Consider the following 22,890-nt stretch of genomic DNA (forward strand, 5'->3'; position numbering starts at 1 on the left):
GAGGCTGAGGCAGGAGAATGGCGTGAACCCGGGAGGCGGAGCTTGCAGTGAGCTGAGATCAGGCCACTGCACTCCAGCTCAGGCGACAGAGCGAGACTCCATCTCAGAAAAAAAAAAAAACACCACCACCACCATTACCACCTACACATTTTACTAGGCTACTTGAAGAACTTAATTCTTTGCTAAAAGTGGGCAATGTGCCTTTAACTCACTGGAAAGGTTAATATATTTCAGAAATGTAAAAACTTCTAATTTTAAAGAAGCATTTGATGAGAAATGCTGATATAAATAACTAACAGATTAGTTACTTTAAAGAAGTCTGCTTTGAAGTAAGGGTACTCACAGGAAGGGTCTGAGACTGCTGTGTGAGATGATTTTCTTGAACTCCGAGAAGAGGCAGAAGGGGTTGGGCTGTGATCAAACCTTTCCAATGCTTCCTTGAGACTGACTGTGTTTATACGATTATCCGACCCAGAATCTTGGCTCTAAGGAGACAGAGTAAAATAAATGTTTTCTTGTGGTTCAGTTCAGAGATCTCAAATTCACAATACTGTTATCAACGACAACAAAAAAATCAGTTTTTGTCTGTAACAAGGCAAAAGTACCTGTATGTACATACACATGTAAAGAAATGAAAATTTATGTGTTATAGCCAGAAAGTTTTGGCTTCATTTACTATTTAAAAAAAAAACAGAAGAAGAATGAAGTTGGAATCTCTTATACCATATGCAAAAATTAACTCAAGACCAGGTGTGGTGGCTCACACCTGTAATCTCAGCACTTTGTGAAGCTGAGGCAGGTGGACCACCTGAGGTCAGGAGTTTGAGACCAGCCTAGCCAACATGGTGAAACCCCTTCTCTACCAAAAATACAAAAATTAGCCAGGCATGGTGGCAGGTGCCTGTGATCCCAGCTACTTGGGAGGCTGAGGCAGGAGAATCCCCTGAACCGAGGAGGCGAAGGTTGTAGTGAGCCGAGATCCTGCCACTGCATTCTAGCCTGGGCAAAAGAGCAAGACTCCATCTCAAAAACAAACAAACAAACAAAAAAAACAAAAAAATCAACTCAAAATGAATCACAGACCTAAACGTTAACAGCTAAAACTATGTAACACTTAGAAGAAAACATAGGGGAGAAAGCCAGGTGAATGCCTGTGATGCCAACTACCCAGGAAGCTGAGGCAAGAGAACTGCTTAAGCCCAGGAGCTAGAGTGTCATAGTTTCATACAGCGACACTAATCTTTCCCATCACCAATGTTTCTTTCTCCATCATCTCATTCTCATCTGTATACAAACATGCTGTTATTTCTCTCAACTTAAAAAAAAAAAAAGGCAAAAACTTCCTTTAAGCCCACTTTCCCTTCCTACCACTGCCTCATTTCTCTTCTTTTTGTAGCAAAACCCCTCCCTATTCACTGTCCCTAATTCCCCCATCCTGGAAAATTCTCTTTTAAACCCACTCTAATCATGCTTTCACCTACACTACTCCTCCATAAAATCTGTTATTATTGATCACCAATGAATTAAATGTTAAAGTCAATGCTCAGTTCTCAGCACTCATCTAAAATTTAACTTATTTCAGCTGAATCTGATAAAGCTGATCATTCACTCCTCACTGATACTCCTGTCTTCTAAGTAACTACCTGGTTTTATTCCTAACTTACTAGTTATTATCCCCTGTTGTTGATTCTTCCTTGTCTCCATCACCTCTTAATACTGGAGTGCCCCAAGACATACCCATCCCCTTGGTGGTCCCATCAAGACTCACGATTTTTTTTTTTGAGACGGAGTCTCATGCTGTCACCCAGGCTGGAGTGCAGTGGCCGGATCTCAGCTCACTGCAAGCTGCGCCTCCTGGGTTTACGCCATTCTCCTGCCTCAGCCTCCCGAGTAGCTGGGACTACAGGCGCCCACCACCACCTCGCCCGGCTAGTTTTTTGTACTTTTTAGTAGAGACAGGGTTTCATGTTAGTTTAGCCAGGATGGTCTAGATCTCCTGACCTCGTGATCCGCCCGTCTCGGCCTCCCAAAGTGCTGGGATTACAGGCTTGAGCCACCGCGCCCGGCCAAGACTCATGATTTTTAAACCATCCACACATTCAAGTTTCTCAACAATATCTCAGAAGGACCTTGTCCCTAAACCCCAGGTGGATCATGATGCTGGCAGTAAATACGGTGAGAAAGTAGATATAGCTGGAGTGTATTTTGGAAATAGGGCAATTTAGGATTTACTAGGATTGAATCTTTGCATGAAGGAAAAACAAGGATAATTAATCTCTGTATTACTTAAGTTTTCATAACGGTCCCCTAATCAAGAAACCCTAGATTTTAAGAACTTTTCTCAGAAAACAATGTCTTTTACCAAAACATACTATATCCTCTTCTTCTAAACATACAAAACCTCTTTGGAAAAGTTCTTTCACATGGGATCTATGAAAGCAGGGAAGTTGTTTGCATTATTCAATGCTGTAGTCTCAGCATCTAGAGCCATGGTGGGTAGAAAGTACTTTATAACATTTGTTGAATGACTGAATGACATCCACCATATTGTCCCCTGGAATGTTGCCTATTTAAGTCAAGTTTTATATAGATTTTTGACTCTTTTCATTCCACTTATTTTCTGCAGGTCCAAAAATACTGTGGTAGGCAATTTCTGACATGGCTCACAATTCCTGCCTCCTGGTATTCGTGCCCTTGTATAATCCTCCCACTTTGAGTGCGGGCTGGACCTACTGATTTCCTTCTATAATGCATAGAATAGACAAAAGTGGTGAGATATCAATTCTGTGATTAGTTTACAAAAGACTGTGACTTCCAACTTATAGTTTCTCTCCCTGGCTCATCTTGCATGCTTGCTCTTATGGAAAAGGTCACCTGGAAAGGAATTGAGGATAGCCTTCAGCCAGCAAGAAACCAAGGCCCTCAGTCCAACTGCCCATGAGAAACTTGTGTGCCAGCAACCACTAAGTGAGGTGGAAACAGATTCCACCTCAGTTGAACTTTGAGATGACTGTGGCTCCCACCAACACCTTGATTATAGCCTCATGACAGAATCTGAAGTAGAGGGTCCAGCTAAACTGTGCCTGGATTCTTGATTCACCAAACTGGGAGATAATAAGTGTGTTGTTTTTTATCACTAAATTTTGGAGTTAGTTGTTACACAGCTATAGATAACTAATATACTACACTTTTGACCTGATATAACAAAAAAGAAACCAGAGTCCAAATTCTGACTATAATTTCCCAGCCAGTGTCTTTAGAGGAGATTTTTTTCCCCTCTTGAAACCCCAATTTCAGTATTTTCAAAGTGGCGGTATTATCTACCAGATAAAAGTATCTGAAGTGTAAATTATATTTCATAATTCATATAAATAACCTAGCCAGAGACTAGTACATCACTGGGAATAACTGGTAGTTTTAATCTGAGATCAGAATGTCTCTCATCCAATTTTCTTTTTAGAGGCAGGTGAAACTCTAAAATATTAAATTAAAAATAAGTAGTAAAGTATAATCACATCCCTGTTATAAGTGAGGAAATAAAGTATTTGAAAAATAATTTTCCTATTTTCAAGTTTCATCTTTCATTGGGGAGAAATTAAAAATCATGTTTTTTAAATTGTAAGAAACATACTTTGTCAGCAGCTGTCTCAGGAAGAGACTCTTCAATGCCAAGTTCTCGTCGTCTTTCAGCCCTAACTTCTGCATAACTACAAATGGAAAAAATAATCAAATTTTAGTGTTTGGTCATTCACTTAAAATACTGCACAGTTGTAACTATTCAGTGTTATGTGTCTCATCTGCTCATCTAGACTATTTGCTATGTGCTACACAAACCTAAAATATACCTGTAATGTCTTAATTTAACTTGCATTTTTCTAGGTATCTTAAAGTTTCAAACACTGCTGTAAATGATCCATAACCCCGTAATACTTAAATTAAGAAAAACTAAGTAGAGGAAGTGTATGCTTATCTACCTACAGTTTTCTTTTTACATGACTGACACTGCTACATAAATGTCAGCAATAATTTCTGCTGTAAAGCACAAAACTTGTATCAAGCCTTATATATCTATATCATTTCTATATTTATATATAATGCTTATAGCAACATTGAAAGGATGTATCAGAAATTGAGAAAAGAGCACTTTGTAGCTCTTTAACAAGTTACGCATAAAAGTTACATTGCCAAAATCATCATAGGATGTTACAATAATTCAGAAATTTTCTAAAAGAATTATTACCTTACTACAGTGTGAGTACAAACAATAAACTCTGGCCTTGAATTCCACTGATGGTAAGTGATATAATAATGAGTCTGAAGCCAAATCCACTGTTGCCCTTTAGTCAGGAACCTATAATAACATGATTTGCCTTTCCCATATTGCATTACTAGAAGGAAAATAGAAAAATATTTTTTCTTTAATTCATATTAGTTACAAAGAATTTGTTTTTTAACCAAAAGCTATCATTTACATTTAAGTTTACATATACAATTCTTTTTCAGGCCTTTTGATAACATATATGTCAATATGAAAATGGTATTCTTTAGAGCTAGTTTAAGGTCCCAAGCAATGATCAGATCTTCCACAGTGCCCAACTCAGAGCTAGTCACTGCTGATCTTACAATCTTTCCATACACAATTAACTTCCGAATACTTAAGAATTCACACTGCTGACTTCCTCCTGCCTAGATATACAGAGGGTAATAACAATAAATAATGACCCCTGAGTTTTTTCTCCTAGCTACTCTGGCAGGCACAGAACCTTCAAAGCATTTAATTTTAAACCTTAACTAACCAAAATCAAAATAACTTCACTGTCTGAAGTAACTGAGTGCAGTAACTGCCAAAACATGTGCTGTAGATTTAAAGTTCTGAAGCCTTTTAACAGATATTAAGCAAAAAAATGGGTTTTGGGCCGGGTGTGGTGGCTCATGCCTGTAATCTCAGTACTTTGGGAAACAGAGGTGGGTGGATCACTTGAGGTCAGGAGTTTGAGACCACCCTGTCCTACATAGTGAAACCCCATTTCTACTGAAAATACAAAAATTAGCCAGGCATGGTGGCACGTGCCCGTAATCCCAGCTACTCAGGAGGCTGAGGTAACAGAATCACTTGAACCCGGGAGGTGGAGGTTGCAGTGAGCTGAGACGCGCTACTGCACTCCAGTCTGGGTGCCAAAGCAAAACTCCATTTCAAAAAAAAAAAAAAAAGGGGGGGGGATTTGCAGTTAAATTAATTTGGGAAACTTTCGTGTCTTCACTTTTCTCAAAACCTACAGTATGCTAATGCACGTGCAGATTCTCTGAGGCATTATGAAGTGTTTCCCCGTCTTCCTTGACTAAAAAGTCTTTTTCGTATGGATCAATATTTGGTGGAACAAAGCTTAGGAAATGCTGGTCAAGGATCTCTCAATCTCTCCCCCAACTCCCCCTACCACGCCGCCACCGCCTCTCACTCTCTAAGGTGGAAATCAAGGTCTACAAACAAACTTGCTGTCCAAAGTTACCCAGCTAGTTAATACAGGTATCAGCTCTTTACACAACATCATGGCACTTAATGCCCATATCTTTTGTGCTGAAATGACTTTACTCTGAAAATTTTCCATAGAGTTAATGCTATTATACAACCTGCTTCATTTTCATACACAGAGATTTATAAAAGCAGCACAAAATGTCATGAAAAGGTCTAAAATATCTAGTTAGGCTTTAGTGAACACTCAAGAGGGTAAGCATCTGGGAGGAAGATCAGAGAAGCAAATAAAACATATCATTAAGACAAACCTCATCATTAAAACAAACTTCTAAAATAAATACATGTGATAAAAGAGTCGGCCTAGGCTCCAATCCTGTCTCTGCCACCAATGAGCGATGAAATTATGGGTGAACTATTTAGCCTTACGTAGTGTTTTCAGCTTACTCATGAAGACAATAATAGTATCTACCTTTTAGAACTGTGATGGAGAATAATGGAGGTAATAGATGTAAAGGATTTAGAACAGTGCCTGGCACAAAGGAGGATAATGTTCCTGCTCTTAACAACAATAATAATAAGCAGGTAACACCAAACACTTACTATGAGCTTTCTAAGACAGATTTTCTAAACATGTAGCTAGCTCCTGAAAAGATGCACATGCCTCAAAACCAAAATTTAGGAAACAATATTTCAAAAGTTTGACATATTACAATTTTCAAAGGAATCTACTTCTCTTACTCCAGATATAGAGGTCACATGCTTCAGAACAAGGTGTATTAGATGCTATATCATGAAATTCTACTTATTATAAAAATAGGAACAAGTTTAATTTAAACTTGATCAATAATTCCCACTAGATTTGTTATATACACAGAGCAAAATCTTTTAGTACATTTCAAAAATATGAAAATGATTATAAATCTGTGTCTTATACCTATAATTTCAGGATGGGACTTCTGTTTATATAAAGTTATTATCACCAGAAATGTTAAAATCTACTTACAGTGCTCATGACATTTCGCCAAATTCTCTAGGTCATCCACATGATAGTAATCATAGCCTGATGTTCCCAGAACTTCAAATGGCAAATACCCTATTATAGGTGGTGCCCTAAATTACACAGAAAAATCATTATTATAAGTTTTTCCATAATAAGAAATATTCCAACTAGAAATAAAATTGGGGAGGGAGGCTTTATTTTTAAAAAATGGGAACAGGTTTCAAAGTCCTAATTTAAAAAAGAGCTTCCTCTTGAAATCCATTAATTTTAAGAATTATATAACATGACTATTACCTTTCCATGGAATTAAAAAAGGAGTTACCTGTGATCTAGAAACAGAAATTTCCATTCTAAACTATGTCTAGATGTAAACTCTTCATTGGGTTCTTCAACAGTGCACATTTCCTACAAATAAATAATTAAAATTCATAAATACTTTGTGTCCTTAAGAATATTAAATATTGCTACATATAAAAATAAAAGTCATGGCCAGGCGTGGTGGCTCACACCTGTAATCCTAGCACTTTGGGAGGTTGCGGTTGAGGTGGGCAAATCACTTACGTCAGGAGTTCGAGACCAGCCTGGCCAACATGGTGAAACCCCATTTCTACTAAAAATACAAAAAATAGCAGGGCACAGTGACGGGTGCCTGTAATCCCAGCTACTCAGCAGGCTGAGGCAGCAGAATCACTTGAACCCAGGAGGTGGAGGTTAAATAAATAAATTGTCATTACTAGATCACTTTTCCTAAACAAGTTAGTTGTTTCTATGTATGTATGTATATGTTTACTTATTTGTTTCAGACTCTGTCACTCAGGCTGGAGTGCAGTGGTGTGATCTCAGCTCACTGCAGTGCAGTGGTGTGATCTCAGCTCACTGCAGCCTCAACATTCCGGGCTCAAGTGATCCTCCTGCCTCAGCATCCTAAGTAGCTGAGACAATAGGGATGCACCACCATGCCCGGCTAATTTTTGTATTTTTATTTGTAGAGATGGGGGTCTCACTATGTTATCCAGGCTGGTTTTCAACTCTTGGGCTCAAACAACCTGCCTACCACAGCCTCCCAAAGTGCTGAGATTCTAGGCATAAGCTAAAATGCAGGCCCTTCTAAACAAGTTAATACGTTTTACTTTTCCAGTACTAAAGAATGTGGTAATAAACACCTTTAGATGCAAGCTTTTGGGTGGGTACTTCTCACTCTACACATTTTCCATTCACACATGCCTATAAACACTTCATCAAAATTCAGACCTCTCTCCTGAATTACAGATCCATATTTCCAACTATCTGAATGTCCTCACACATCTCAAATTCAGTATGTACTAAAATAAACTAATTGCTTTACTCCTCACACCCAGTCACACAATCTTCCATATTATTCTATACATGTATAGTGGCCAGTGTCTAGAAATCTGATAGTTAAAACATACTTTCATTTTTACCTTTCATCATCTAAGTGGCCACTACTAAATCTTTTCCATTTCATCTAAGTATTTAAAAAATCAGTTCCATCTCATCCATCTTGAGTGCATTAATTTAGACCCCTGCCATCACTGATTTGCTACAGTGTTCACCAGTCTCTCTGTCCTTCAACTCATCTTCTCTTCTAGGGCCAACTCATCTTCTCTTCTATTACCTTACTAATACTCCAATATTATATGACTTCCCTGCTAAAAAACCTTTAATGGTTCCTTGTGCTAAACTCTCTTCAGCATGGAGAAATAAACAAGAAATAAACAAATTTTATTTCTGGTTTCTGATTACTTTTGTAGCCTTACCTCCCACTATCTCTTCCCCCTCCACACACTAACCCTAGACTCTAGTCATACTAAACAATGTATCCCATCCTGCCTCTGTGTCCCTGAATGACCTGCAGCACACTGTAATAGCTGTGAGGTTGGACTTTGAGAAAAAAATAATTATTAATTAATAGAATCAAGTCCCAGTTTCATCACTAATAGCTGAGACTTTGGGTAAGTAAGTTAACTTCCCTAAGCCTCTGTTTCCTTATAATGTAAAATGAGGGATCGTAATAGCATCTACCTTATAGGGCTGTCATAAGAATTAAATGAGATAATGCATGTAAAATACATAGCATGTAGTAAGCACTCAAACATTAACAACTATTATTTCATAAGATCAAAACAAACAGAGCAAGACTGGTTTAAGATCTTCTAATAATTCAGTACTTTGTCCTATACTAAGATGTCCCCCCAAATTTATCTGAGACAGAGTGAGACTCTTGTCTCAAAATAAAATGCAAACACAGTTCACGGAAGCCTCGACCTCCTGGGCTCAAATGATCCTCCCATCTCAGCCTCCTGAGTAACTGGAGACCACAGATGTGTAACACCATGCCTGGCTAATTTTTTGTATTTTTTGTAGAGATGGGGTCTTGTCATGTTGCCCAGGCTGGTCTCAAACTACTGGGCTCAGGCAATCCTCTCACCTTGCCCTCCCAAAGTGCTGGGATTACAGGCATGAGTTGCCTCGCCTGGCCCCGCCTAAATTTTAAATCTTAGCCTGGCTGCCTTTTTCCAGTCAGTTTCAAGTGGTTGAACTATTTCACTTTTCCACTTCCCTACTAATCATCTGTTTGTTGGGCCCAGGAATAAAAACAAAATACTTAATTTTACATTTGAAAAGGTAAGTTTTATGTAGTAAAGAGTCACTTGTACATTTCAAATAAAAATTTAAAAGTGACCTTCTAAAAATAAAGATTCCAAAAACCTAGATTTTTGGACTTTCCCTTTTAATAATGAACCATACACAAAAGGATCCTCAAATCTTCCACAAAAGTAGGGCATATTGACATATAATAATCACCGGTTAACTGCAAAGGATATATACTAAAAAATTAGTTATACAATTTAATGAGTGTCTTGATAACTTGTCCTTTCAAAAGTATTATCATGCATATTTAATGACTCAAAGCCATTCCACCTCATTGTCTGCAGAAAGTTTCAGGCAGTTCTCAGCATATGAACTGAAATCCCCTTAGGGAAATAAAATTAGAAACATACCTTGATGAACTGAGGTGTAGCTAACCTGACAGTAGCTACAAAACAAACTCTATCTTCATAAGATGGCCTATGTGTGCGTTGTATAGTTCCTTCAAAACCATTGTGTGCTGAAGAGGATACTAAAACAACAGGGAAAAAGGTATTGTGAGTTATGCAAGCAAAACGTAGTTGTTACTGATATTCAAACATCTATATCTTTAAGAGCATAGAAAAATAACAAGTTAAAACACATTGTGAGAGAAGCATTTTAACTCACCACTGTTTAAAGATTTGAAATTTCCTATAAACTTTACATATTCATAGGTAGATGGCTCCTTTGGGTCTATTGTTCCTCGGAGCATATGACAACAGAATTCTAACTGATTTTTTGCTGAAATAAAGAGATTTTAAAAATCACATATTTGTGATATAAAACAATGATATACCACATAAAATTAGATCACAAAAGTTGTGTAAGTTTACGACCATTATTTTCCCCAACAGAAGTCGTCAATAACATTTAGTTCATAAAAGCAGAGTAACTTCAGGAGAGGACCTCACTTTGTCTTTAACAGGGAAAATAGATTTTCTGGTGCAAACAACTTAATGTTTTCCTATTTTTATCTATTCATCCTTTTCCTTCTTCACTTACTTTCAAAGGAAAGTTTTGCTTCATGTTCTAAAGCTAATCCTTTCATCTCTACTATTTATAGTCTTTCCTATTTTCTCTAGCACCCGGGCCACATCACTGTTCCTTATTCCTTGAGCATCTACACCTTTGGGTCCTTATTTTCTTTTTTTTTTGAGACAGCATCTTGCTTTGTCATCCAGGTTAGAGTGCAGTGGCATGATCACAGCTCACTGCAGCAGTGAACTCTTGGGCTCTAGTGAGCCCCCTTCCTCAGCCTCCCAAGTAGCCAAGACTACAGATGTGAGACACTATACCTGGCTAATTTTTAATTTTTTATAGAAATGGGGTCTCACTATGTTGCCCAGGCTGGTTGCAAGCTTCTGGGCTCAAGCAATTCTCCTGCCTCAACCTCCCAAAGTGGTGGGATTATAGGCGAGAGCCACTGCACCTGGTCAAGGATCCTTACTATCTACTTTTAAATTTGCTCAGTCTTCCATCTCAAAGGAGTTTTGCTAATTATTTTGGTATTATTGATCTCCTTCCTTTTCATTATGGGCTCCATCTTCCATATATTCATTTCCCTTAACTTCACACACTGTGGCTTTCATCCTTACACCTCTATAGCAATTATTCTTCTCAAGATTACTAACATTTGTATTGTTAACTTCAATGGGTTTTCATTTCCACTTCTTTAAAGTCATGCTTTGTCATTCCCACAGCATAAACTTACCTTCCTACCTTACTGACTATGCCTATATCTTCTGCTAATCCATTTTCATACCAGGGGCTTTCACAAAGATTCTTCTGATCCTAAATCTCTCTCTCCAACTCTAGCATTTTATGTGAGACAAAGTTTCCTATAATTTGCTTTCAGGACATTTGTACTTGATGGTCCCATCAGTAACTTAAATTCAAAATATCTGAAAGTGAATTTATCGTTCTTTCAAGTTCCCTTCGTCTATGTATGCTTATTTCCCAAGTTAGAAACCATATCAATTTGGTCTCTTCTCTTCCCATCACAAGTCCCAAACCTAATCTGTCACCAAGACCTGCTACTTATTTCACAAAGGAAGCCCACCAATTTAGTGTAGTTGCAAATTACCTTGCATCTAGGTAATCGAAATATGTATTCATTATGCCTCCATATTCTGCCACTCTGATTCAGTCTTGCCTATTATTCTTAGACTTATAACTACTTTCACCGTACTACTTCAGCACTCAAGGACTAGTAACACCTTTCTTTCCTCACTACTTCAAGCTTATATTCTTCTGTTAATATCATCATAGATGGCTTTATCATCTAGCCTAATAGGTTCAAAATCTAACTATCTTCAATATTCCCCACTGATGATTCTTAGTCACTTGGTCGTCTGAGCCTATCACAAGTTTTATTGAGTTTACACACTTAACAGTCATATACTTTCCTTTCCATCCTCCATCCTTTTTTTTTTTTTTTTTTTTTTTGAGACAAAGTCTCACTCTGTTACCCAGGCTGGACTACAGTGGCATGATCTCAGCTCACTGCAACCTCTGCCTCCTAGGCTCAAGTGATCCTCGAGCTCAGCCTCCCGAGTAGCAGGAACTACAGACATGTGCCACCACACCCCAGCCAATTTTTGTATTTCTCTTTATTGTGTAGACAGTGTTTCACCATGTTGCCCATGCTGGTCTTGAACTCCTAGGCTCAAACGATCTGCCCACCTTGGCCTCCCAAAGTGCTGGGATTATAGGCATGAACTGTGCTCAGCCCATCCTTACTTTTATTGCTAGGATTATATGGTTTTCCTTTTTGTCTCCAGTCTGGTTCTTTTAAAAATTTTCTACCTGAGTGATTTTTTTAATCTCCCAAACCAGATGATGAAAGTAGCAGCAACTTTTATAAGCAAGGTACTGCTGCTCTCTCTAGGCCAGAGATGCTGGTGAAAGATGCTTCCACTGCAATGAAGACCTGGACCTCCATGACGCAGAAGAGCTGTTATAGTTACTGTACCAGGCAGCAGGGCCAGCTTTGTCATCAGAATGGTATGATCCATAAGATCTCTGGTTGTGTTTAACTGAACCCTAGGAATGAAACTGAGGAGTAACTCCATAAAGCTATCACTTGATTTGTATAGTAGGAAATCTGCAGGTTAGGTGAGCACAGCCTGAGTTGAGCCACTATGACAGAGAAATCCAGGGCTCTTATTCAGCTCTCAGACTCAGGGCCTCTTTATGAAGCAGAAGCCACGTAGGCCTGGGGTAGGCAACCCACCGCTTCAAATTTTCTTCCTAGCCTTCTCCAAACGAACTTTCCACTACTTACCTGATTTTTTTTCTTTATTCTTTTTTTTGCAGACAACAAAACTACCCAAATCTCCTCCACTGGCTCTCTACTCTGTAAAAAATAAAACTCAAATTCCTTAGGATGAACTATTAGCACCTTTATTAATTCTGTCCTTATTCCTTCTCTCAACACAAATTACACCATCTGTACCTCAACTTCATTATGGCCAAAATGACCTACCGAATTTTCTAAGCAGTTTTCCCTGTGTTTTAACTTGTGTTTATTCTTTTGGCATGAAACTTTCTTTTTTCTGGGGAAAGAACTCTTCTGTATATCACTTGTTTAACGAGGAGATCCGCAAGCCATTTAATTAAGACTTTTCTTAAGTATTTTTGCCATTATCATTTCTGTTCTTGGAAGCAGAAGCTTTTTCTGCCAAAGGCTTTTATTTAGTTCTCCATCCAATTTTATTCTTAGTAGGGTCTTCAAAGCAAACACCTTCTCCTTTGTCTTCCTATTGCTATCTCCAAAGGGTTCCACCTTTCTTTTTTTTTTTTTTTTTTTGAGACAGAGTCTCCTTCTATCGCCCAGGTTGGAGTGCAGTGGTGTGATCCTGGCTCATTGCAACCTCCGCCTCCGGGGTTCAAGCAATTCTCCTACCTCAGTCTCCAGAGTAGCTGGGACTACAGGCATGCACCACCATGCCTGGCTAATTTTTGGTAGAGACAGGGTTTCGCCACGTTGGCCAGGCTGGTCTCCAACTCCTAGCCTCAAGTGATCTGCCCGCCTCAGCCTCCCAAAGTGCTGGGATTACAAGCGTGAGCTACTGGACTCGGCTGGGTTCCACCTTTCTAATTCTTCTCTCCTCGTTCTATATATTTACCTCAAGCAATACCATTCCATCCATGGCTTCAAATACTAATTGTAGGCATCTATTATATCCAGCCTAAATCTTTCTAAGTACCAGACTAGAGTGACCTAGTAATGGTCAATGTCATATAAACTTGGTTTTAAAACAAGGCTTCAAATGAATTCTCCAAGTCTTGTTTTTCTCAACTCTCGCTGAAAGGCCATCCACTCTTATCAAAGTTATAGATACATACAAATTTGTGTGCGTGTGTGTATCTTAATTTTTAGACAGTATGCTATAGAATTTGAGGATTCAAACACAAAGAATCTTTAAGATAATGTATTAGCAGATGAGACACATTTAAAAATAATGAAAAAGGTGATTCAATAAGGTATCTAATAGCTAATGGCCAAATACAGTGCTGTAACAATTCTGGATTTTATACAAGGTAATATATGAAAAAAATGAGGTACTCTGGTCAAATCGATTTGTCAATGGACCTAATAGAAATGTCTGATTCTACCATAATATGTTGTGTTTCTTGATGGTGAGAACTATTTTCACTATTCTTGATATTTTTATGATACAGCACAAGTGCCTAGCAAATTAGATACATCTAACAAACGACTGTTTAATTAATAAAGTAGATAATTTATCTTTATATTTAATAACTTTAAAAGAAACATAGAATTTTTTCCAGTTTGAATGTCCAATTGGTTAACAATGGTGAAAATCAGAAAGTTTAATTTTCCCTCATTAAATACAGTAAGGTTTTATTTATAAATTAGTAGCAATATATTGCCAGGTCTCACTTTTGCATAAAATACAGCTTTATGGCATAATGGGAGTCCAGGATTTATTATAACAAATAAGATGTGATTTCAATATACTCTGAAATAGATTTCAGATTTTTAATATGGTCACAATTTCATCTTATGTATATTTTAATATTGAAAAAGGACCTAACAGGGCATATGGTGTAATGCTGTATTTAAAGAAGTCCGTATTTTTCATAAACTTGCAAAAGGATAGTGCTACCGAATATAACATTTGACTTTTTTGCTTAACAGCTACTACTTACATTTTAAATATTCTGGGGTTAATGAATCACTTTCCAGCAGATGAGTAGAGAGTATTTTATAAACCTCTGAATGTTCCCCTTCTGGGATAAAATTAAATATACTTTGATCCACAAGATCAGACTGAAAAGAAAATTGTTAAAAGTAAAATAACTTTAATGATTCAAGAGACAATTGTTTTAAAAGTACATAATCGCTATTAAACACAGAAGTTAGCTTTCAATTATCTGTGAAAACCAACAAATGTCAACTTACAGACCAAATCTCAAAAAACAAGATTGAGATGATACTGTCATCCAATCCATGACCAATATGACTCTGAAAGCCTGATAAATTATTTGCAAAGCTGTTTCACCAAAACATTTTGAATATTTCAAAATACAATGTGACCAAGAGAGCTAATAAGAAAAATCTCTGGCGACAAGTCAGAGCCTTAACATGTATTCAAATCTATGGTAAACAATGGTGGTATATCCTACTATAAAGGACTAGACACAAACTAAATAAAGAGGAGATTTTGCTTTGGTGTGATTTCAGTTGTCCAATATGTTCTTTACTTCATCTTTTCCTGGCATTTATCCTACATCCCATTGTACAAAAGCCTTGTATTTAGTTATCCCCCCTCAAAAGGACATCTAATATGTTAAGCATTATAATTCTTGCTAATATATAGCTTTAATTGTGATTAATCAATAGCAATTTGGCAAACATCAGGTCGGCTACAACGTGCCACAGCTGTGGAATCAAAGGAATAAGATAGTTCTGATAGTTAAGTACCATTGATAACAAAACTTCCATGACTTTACATTTGCTACTATGCATTCTACCTAGTTTCCTGCATTTCAAACTGCTCTGTGGAATCCTAGGGATACTGAGATAGTATCTCAAGGACTGTAAAGGTGGGACTAGAAGTTGGGGAAGTAAAAGGGAGCTACGAGGCAGGGCTCAGGGTCCTGCCCCTGCATTAAATTAAAGCAGTTCTACTTTTTGTTCTTCACGCATCTGTAAAGATTTTGTTTGAAGAGCTCCACTACTTAGAAACAAAAAACAAACAAACAACAACAAACAGAGGCAGTAAGAATGGTGAGAAGGTGTTGTATTAGGTTGGTACCATACTTTTACTAACAAAAAATGCAATCACTTTTGTACCAACCTAATACTATTCTTCATATAGGCCACACATTCCCATCATTTCTTCCGTCTTTTCTCCAGCCCTCCAAGCCCGCTCCATGAAGTGAAATGACCATCCCCTTCTTTACATATCTGTATCTTTCACCTTTCAAAGACCAGTTCAAATTACTTCTTTCAAGAAAGCATTGCCTTAACACCATAATCCACATTAAAAATAAAATTCCTTTAGTATTTATTACTTGCATCATTCATTTCCCATTTAGCAGAATTCAGCCAACTATGGATCAAAACTATTCAGGAAAACAAAAACAAAAACAAAAACAAATGGTTGTGTCTGTACTGACTATGTGCAGACATTTTTCTAATCATTATTCCCTAAACACTATAGTATAACACATATTTACATAGCATTGATATTGTATTAGTTATTACAAACAGAGATGATTTAATGTAAATAGGAAGATGTGTGCAAGTTACATGTAAATACAACACCATTTTATCTATGGGACTTGACCATCCATGGATTTTGGTATCTGCAGCGGGTGCTGGAACCAATCCCCCATGGATACCAAAGGACGACCATATTTTAATGTCTATGCCCTGTTGCCCTATAGGTGAATAAAAGGGCCTATCTCTTACACCTTTTATCTTTCTCACTTCCAATCAAGGCACATTAACACCGTGCCCTATGTTTAACAGTTATTAGTACAATAACTGATTTTAGACTAAGGAGGTATTTGATAATGGCTTAAAGGGTAACCACACCAAAAATATATCTGTATTTCAATAAAGGATTTTTCTGGAAGTCTGAAAAGCCTCTATAACTAAAGAAGTAGTGAACTAAAAATTCATGCATGGCTGGGTGCAGTGGCTCATGCCTGTAATCCCAGCACTTTGGGAGGCTGAGGCAGGCCAACTGTCTGAGGTCAGGAGTTCGAGACCAGCCTGGCCGACATGGAGAAACCCCGTCTCTGCTAACACAAAAATCATCTGGGCATGGTGGTGTGCACCTACAGTTGCAGCTACTCGGGAGGCTGAGGTAGGACAATCACTTGAATCCAGGAGGCAGAGGCTGTAGTGAGCTGAGATCCTACCACTACACTCAAGCCTAGGCGACAGAATAAGACTCTTGTCTCAAAAAATAATAAAAAAAATTCAGGCCTGAATAATACAAATGCTAGAAAGTTGCCTTCTATTGACAAAATAAAGAATCAAAATACAACAGTACACAATATTGATGCAAAAAATAATCTGATATGGTTCGGCTGTGTCCCCATCTAAATCTCATCTTGCTGTTCCTATAAACCCCATGTGTCATGGGAAGGGCCCAGTGGGAGGTGACTGAATCATGGGGGAAGATACCTCCATGCTGATGTTCTTGTGATACTCAGTTTTCCCAAGTTCTGATGGTTTTGTAAGGGGCTCCCCCCCTTTTTGCTCAGCACTTCTGCTTCTTGTCGCCATGTGAAGAGGGACGTGTTTGCTTCCCCTCTACCATGATTATAAGTTTCCTGAGGCCTCCCCAGCCATGCTGAACTGTGAGTCAATTAAGCCTCTTTCCTTTATAAATTACCCAGTACTGGGGAGTCCTTTATAGCAGTCTGACAACAGACAAATATGTCGTCTTAATAGAAAAACATGCCACCAATTTGAAATATTAATAGGAACTAAAATTTTCATTTTTGAGAATGATTATAGTTTTCTACTATTATTTGTTACTAACAATTTCTACTACCATCGGTAAATTATGATGTGACCTATCTTACCCTTGTTTTTCCATCTATAACTTCATGGGATGTTTCATATTCATAGAGAAAAGAAAATGAATGGCTTTATCAAGAGTAGTATGATCACAAGCAATGCCTCCCCAACCACTCTGCCTCTCCTGCCGCTTTAATAGGTGTCAAACTTTCCATTAACCACTACACTCAAAATCTCTAAATGAGGCTGACCGTACTTTATGTGGCCATACATCCACTCAGTTCTCAAACACAATTCAATAGTAAAAGAAAAGAAAATGGTAACTACTTGGATCTTTTTATCTCCCTTACCCATTTCATGAAAAGGAAATATAAGTTCTGCTGATTTACTTATATGACATAAATCAATAGCCTTTCTGTTTTTTTCTACATTAGCTCAACGTTACCATTTAGTGATTGGATGACACAATTTTTTAAAATCTAGAAGATGTTAGTAACAGAGGAAACGGTATGGGGCACATGGGAACTCTCTGTACTACCTTGTCCATTTTTCTGTATATCTAAAAATGGTTCTAAAATTAAAAATGTTTTAAAAACTATCCAAAAGAAAATGGGAAGGTGAGAGGGTTTTTATTGAGGGAAGTGTTAATCAAACACTTCGATTCCAATGAGATCTATCACATGTTGTCTATTTCAAAAGGGAATTAAACTCACTAAAGATTAGAAAGGGATTTTTTAAAACAGCCAAATCAAGTAGCATACTCATCTTCATACATTCAACAAAAAAATCACTGAGTGGCTCTCCAAGAAACTAGCTAGCTCCTCTGGATACAGAGATAAAGTTCCTGACTGTAAGAAGCTACAACTACCAAAACTATCCAAATAAACAGAAAATTACAATTCTCTGTATCGTGACAGTAGTACATACAAGGTAACAGTAGAACAGAGATGAAGGACATCTAATTCTGAATGAAATTCAAGCAAGTGCCAAGAAGCAGGCTTTTAGAAAGTGCAAAAACATTGCAAACGATGCTCTATGACTAGATTATACAGTTTCTGTAAACATGACAAAACCCAATACAGTTATATATGGTTTAAAAGCATGTAACCATACTTTTTTTTTTTTTGAGACGGAGTCTCGCTCTGTCGCGCAGGCTGGAGTGCAGTGGCCGGATCTCAGCTCACTGCAAGCTCCGCCTCCCGGGTTTACGCCATTCACCTGCTTCAGCCTCCAGAGTAGCTGGGACTACAGGCACCCGCCACCTCCCCCGGCTAGTTTTTTTGTATTTTTAGTACAGACGGGGTTTCACCGTGTTAGCCAGAATGGTCTCAAACTCCTGACCTCGTGATCCGCCCGTCTCGGCCTCCCAAAGTGCTAGGATTACATGCTTGAGCCACCGCGCCCGGCCGTAACTATACTTTTTTCAAATTACTTAAACATTATCTTAATCCTATAATGGGATTCTTTCCCTGGGTTTTCTTGCTATGAAAACATTTTTTTAAGTTGTCCAGAAAATTTAGTTAATCAGTCTGTCCTTTCTTCTGCCTATGCTAGCTTACTTATGTGTTGCTAATAATCTCATGTGTTACTCTCAAACAAGTTTTTAAATGTTGGGCTTATCCTACTATTTGAGCTAACTAGAAAATAAAGCCCCAGAAGAGTAGGAAAGTAAAAGTTATTTTCTGTATGAAGCAAAGAAATTAGCAAATTATTTACTGCATGGCTTTCATCTTTAAAAAATGCCCTTTTAGAGCCTGGACTTTTAAGTGCTAAAATCCATTCATTCTCTTTATAAAATATGAAGTATCAGAATAATCAAAGGGAGAGAAATACCGCTTTTCAATATCTCTTGAAAGAGACATTTACAAGCAGAATTACTTTACCCTGTTACAGAGATAAGCTACTTTTTAAAATTTTTTTGTAGAGACAGGATGCTTCACTATGTTGCCCAGGCTGGTTTTGAATTCCTGGCCTTAAGCAATCTTCCCACCCAGCCTCTGAAAACATTAGCATTACAGGCATGAGCTACTGCACCCAGACATAGAGGGGCATTTTAAGAGTAGTTTATAAGTAACTTCAAAATATTTATACCACGAGCTCCATCTTCATTAAATATTAAAAATTAAAATAAAATATTAAATTTTAATATTAAATTTATTTAATAAAATATTAAAAACTGAAAATTCCCCCCAAAAGCCTATCAGTTATGGCACAGCACCTAGCCCAGTGTCTGGCACAGAGTAGATACTAATAAATAGACACTAGAAAAAAAGCAAGCACACAAACCAGGTATTCACCATCCTAATCAAACAAAATACACTTTTCTAATTCTCTACCCTTTTGGTCATATAGATAATAAATTAAAATATGGCCAATATGACTTTATCAGTTCAAAGTCACACAGCATAAAAAGTTCTGTATCTACTATTTTTAGAGTGTTTTTTTAATAAGTAATTCTATTGAGAAAAATATTTACGAGTTGCCCTAATTGCAACAAGTATCTCAGCAGAAATTCATTCTCAAGACATTCTCAGTGATTTAACATTTTCAACAGGCTGATTAAAACGGAAACACTAAAAAGTTAGCAATAGAATAAAGAAGACAGGAAAAAGAGAGGTTAGATAAAGTGGTATGACCTTGCATTGCATTAACAATGTTTCAGTCAACAATAGACTGCATATATGACCACAGGTGGCCCTAAGATTACAGTGGAGCTGAAACATTCCTACTGTCTAGTGATGTCCTATCTGTTGTAATGCCATAAATCAATGCATTACTCATCCTTTGCACTTGTGTTTGTGGTGACGCTTGTGTAAACAAACCTACTGTGCCACCAATCATATAAAAGTTTAGCACATAAAATTATATACAGTACATATGTACATAATAAACAATCATCTTACTAGTTTATGTATTTACCATACTTTTAATGATTTAGAGTATTCTCTATTTACTTTTTTTTTTTTTTTTTGAGATGGAGTTTCGCTCTTGTTGACCAGGCTGGAGTGCAATGGCTCTATCTCGGCTCACCGCAACCTCCGCCTTCCAGGTTCAAGCAATTCTCCTGCCTCAGCCTCCGAAGTTGCTGGGATTACAGGCATGCACCACCACGCCCGGCTAATTTTGTATTTTTAGTAGAGACGGGGTTTCTCCATGTCGGTCAGGCTGGTCTCAAACTCCCAACCTCAGGTGATACGCCTGCCTCGGTCTCCCAAAGTGCTGGGATTACAGGCATGAGCCACTACGCCTGGCCTTATATATATATATATTTGTAAGTTAACTCTAAAACAGCATCAGGCAGGTCCCGTAGGAGGTATTTCAAAAGGGTACTGTTATTATAGGAGATGACAGCTACATCTTTTTAAACAAAAATCTTTAAAAAGTTAAAAAAAAGTTTTTTAAATAAAAAAAGCTTTTGAAATAAGGATATAAAGAAAGGAAATATTTCTGTACAGCTGTATGATGTATTTGTGGTGGTGTTTTTTTTTGTTGTTTTTTTTTTTTTGAGGCAGGGTCTTGCTCTGTCACCCAGGCTGGAGTCCAGTGGCACTATCACGGACGGCCCAGTGTAGCCTTTGCCTCCCAGGCTCAGTGCAATCCTTCTACCAGAGCCTCCCGAGTAACTGGGACCACAGGTGCATACCACAACACTCGGCTAATTTTTGTCTTTTTTTAAAGACGGGGTTTCACCATGTGGCCCAGGCTGGCCTCAAAAGCCTGAACTCAAGCAATCTGCCAGCCTTGGCCTCCCAAATTGTTAAGCTAAGTGTTACTACAGGAGTAAAAAAGTTAAAAAAGAATTTTAAGTTTACACAGTTAAAAAGTTACAATAAGCTAAGGTTAATTTATTATTGACGAAAACATTTTTATATAAAGAAGCCTAAGTGCACAGTGTTTATAAAGTCTATAAAGGTGTACAGTACTGTCTTAGTCCTTCACATGTACCTTTTCTATGTTTAGGTATTTTTAAACATATAGATACTTATTGTGTTACAATTACCTATAGTATTCAGTACAGCTGCATGCTGTACAGGCTGAAGTCTAGGAGCAACAGGCTATACCATATAGCCTAAGTGGGTAGCAGGTTATATACATCTAGGTTTTTATAAGTATACTCTACTATGTTCACACAGTGACAGAAGTGCCTCAGAACATATTCCCGTTATTTAGTGATGCATAACTGTAGTTGAATATTAAGTTACTACAGATTAGTTATGACTGAGCTTTGAGAAAACACATGCTAAAACAAAGACATACTTACAGCTCTTATCCCTACCCCTTTAACCACTGTTATACACTGCTCTCAAAATCCACTTCCTAGTGCTTTAGAATATTTAAAATAGGCATTTTAATAAGAAGTAGATTGTAGGATCTTTATACTTACTGGTAAATGTTCAAGTAATGAAGTTACACTCTCAGACACATATATTATGCTTCCATCTGTCATGATTGCTAAAAAAAAACCATCAAGAGCCTGAAATTAAACATAATGATATGTTAAATGAAAAGAAGAAAGTATTTCACAGGACAGAAATAAAAATCTGAGATAAATGACAAAGGATTTAATATGGAAACATCCAAAGTTCTGTCAAAATATAATACTAGCTTTCCCCCTTTACAATACCTTAGTATGTATCTTTGTTCCTTTTTAAATGCTTCTGGAGAAAAAAAGTCTCTCACTGGCCATCTATTGGACAACTGGTCTCTAAAAGATAGAGACAATGTTCTACCTTCATCACTAGGTATATTACATGATCCAACCATGTATATACAGTATCATGGCTTATTTGAAGATGCTGACATCTCCAAAGCACACAAGACATCAAAATGTTTTGTAGGCACACAAAGGAACACATTATTATCATGGATATGTTAACACAGAGGTGTACATTTGAAGTTTAAGGAGATATATGGAGAATAAAGTAAAAGGGAGTAGCAGGAAATTAAGGTGAAAAATTAGGCTGAGTTCATATCATAAAAGGCTTTGACATAAGAATTTATATTCTGTATACAATGGTAAGCCAATAGAAGATTTTAGGGCAGGGAGCTGTGCTTCAATAAGAGTAGTGTGGAAGCAGGGTGTTAAATGGATTTAGAGGGAAAAGAAAATTCAGTTAGGAAAATCATAGTGGCTTTTGGAATAATTAAGTTAATGGGAATCTCAATGAAATCAGTAGTATTAGGAATAAAGAAAGTACTTTGAGCAAGCATTGAGAAATGTGAAGCTCAATTTCAGAAGAGAAGTCAGAGCAGGGAGTGTAAGACTTAATAAAAAAGCAATTTTGTACTTTATACACTACAATGTATTTTCATTTGAGAATCCTAGGCACAGAAGTGACAGCTGAAGAAATGAGATCTACAAAAGACAAATTCTGGAAGAATTATCTACATATAGGGGATGAGGAAGAGAAAAAGGCCAGAGAAAATAACAGAGAAAGCTGGGTGCAGTGGCTTACGCCTGTGACAGGAAGCCAATTTGGAAGCCAAGGCGGGAAGATCACTAGAACCCAGGAGTTTGAGACCAGCCTGAGCAACATGGCGAAACCTTGTCTCTGAAAGAAAATTTAAAAATTAGCCAAGTGTGGTGGCACATGCCTATGGTCCCAGCTGCTTGGGAGGCTGAGGTGAGATCACTTGAGCCCAGGAAGCAGAGGCTGCAATGAGCCATGATCACGTCACTGCACTCCAGTCTGGGCAACAGAGTGAGACCCTGCCTCAAAATAGTAATAAAAATTAAAATTACAAAAAAGAAAATTATGA

At 37.5% G+C, this 22,890-nt stretch overlaps 1 protein-coding gene across 2 annotated transcripts in view; it reads right to left on the reverse strand.

Annotated features, from left to right (window-relative positions):
* Positions 1-22,890, reverse strand: part of CLOCK (clock circadian regulator) — a 121,893-nt gene that overhangs the window by 23,487 nt on the left and 75,516 nt on the right. For both annotated transcript variants that reach the window (XM_011961707.1, XM_011961708.1), the window contains 9 exons: positions 21,515-21,604; positions 14,301-14,421; positions 9,753-9,866; positions 9,497-9,615; positions 6,796-6,878; positions 6,477-6,583; positions 4,241-4,388; positions 3,632-3,707; positions 344-485 (listed from right to left, as the gene is read on the reverse strand). In XM_011961707.1, the coding sequence (XP_011817097.1) occupies positions 344-485; positions 3,632-3,707; positions 4,241-4,388; positions 6,477-6,583; positions 6,796-6,878; positions 9,497-9,615; positions 9,753-9,866; positions 14,301-14,421; positions 21,515-21,604 (1,000 nt within the window). The remainder of the gene's footprint in view (positions 1-343; positions 486-3,631; positions 3,708-4,240; positions 4,389-6,476; positions 6,584-6,795; positions 6,879-9,496; positions 9,616-9,752; positions 9,867-14,300; positions 14,422-21,514; positions 21,605-22,890) is intronic.

This window comes from Colobus angolensis, unplaced genomic scaffold (assembly GCF_000951035.1).
Source record: "Colobus angolensis palliatus isolate OR3802 unplaced genomic scaffold, Cang.pa_1.0 Scaffold566, whole genome shotgun sequence".
In the NCBI taxonomy this organism is placed as follows: Eukaryota; Metazoa; Chordata; class Mammalia; order Primates; family Cercopithecidae; genus Colobus; species Colobus angolensis.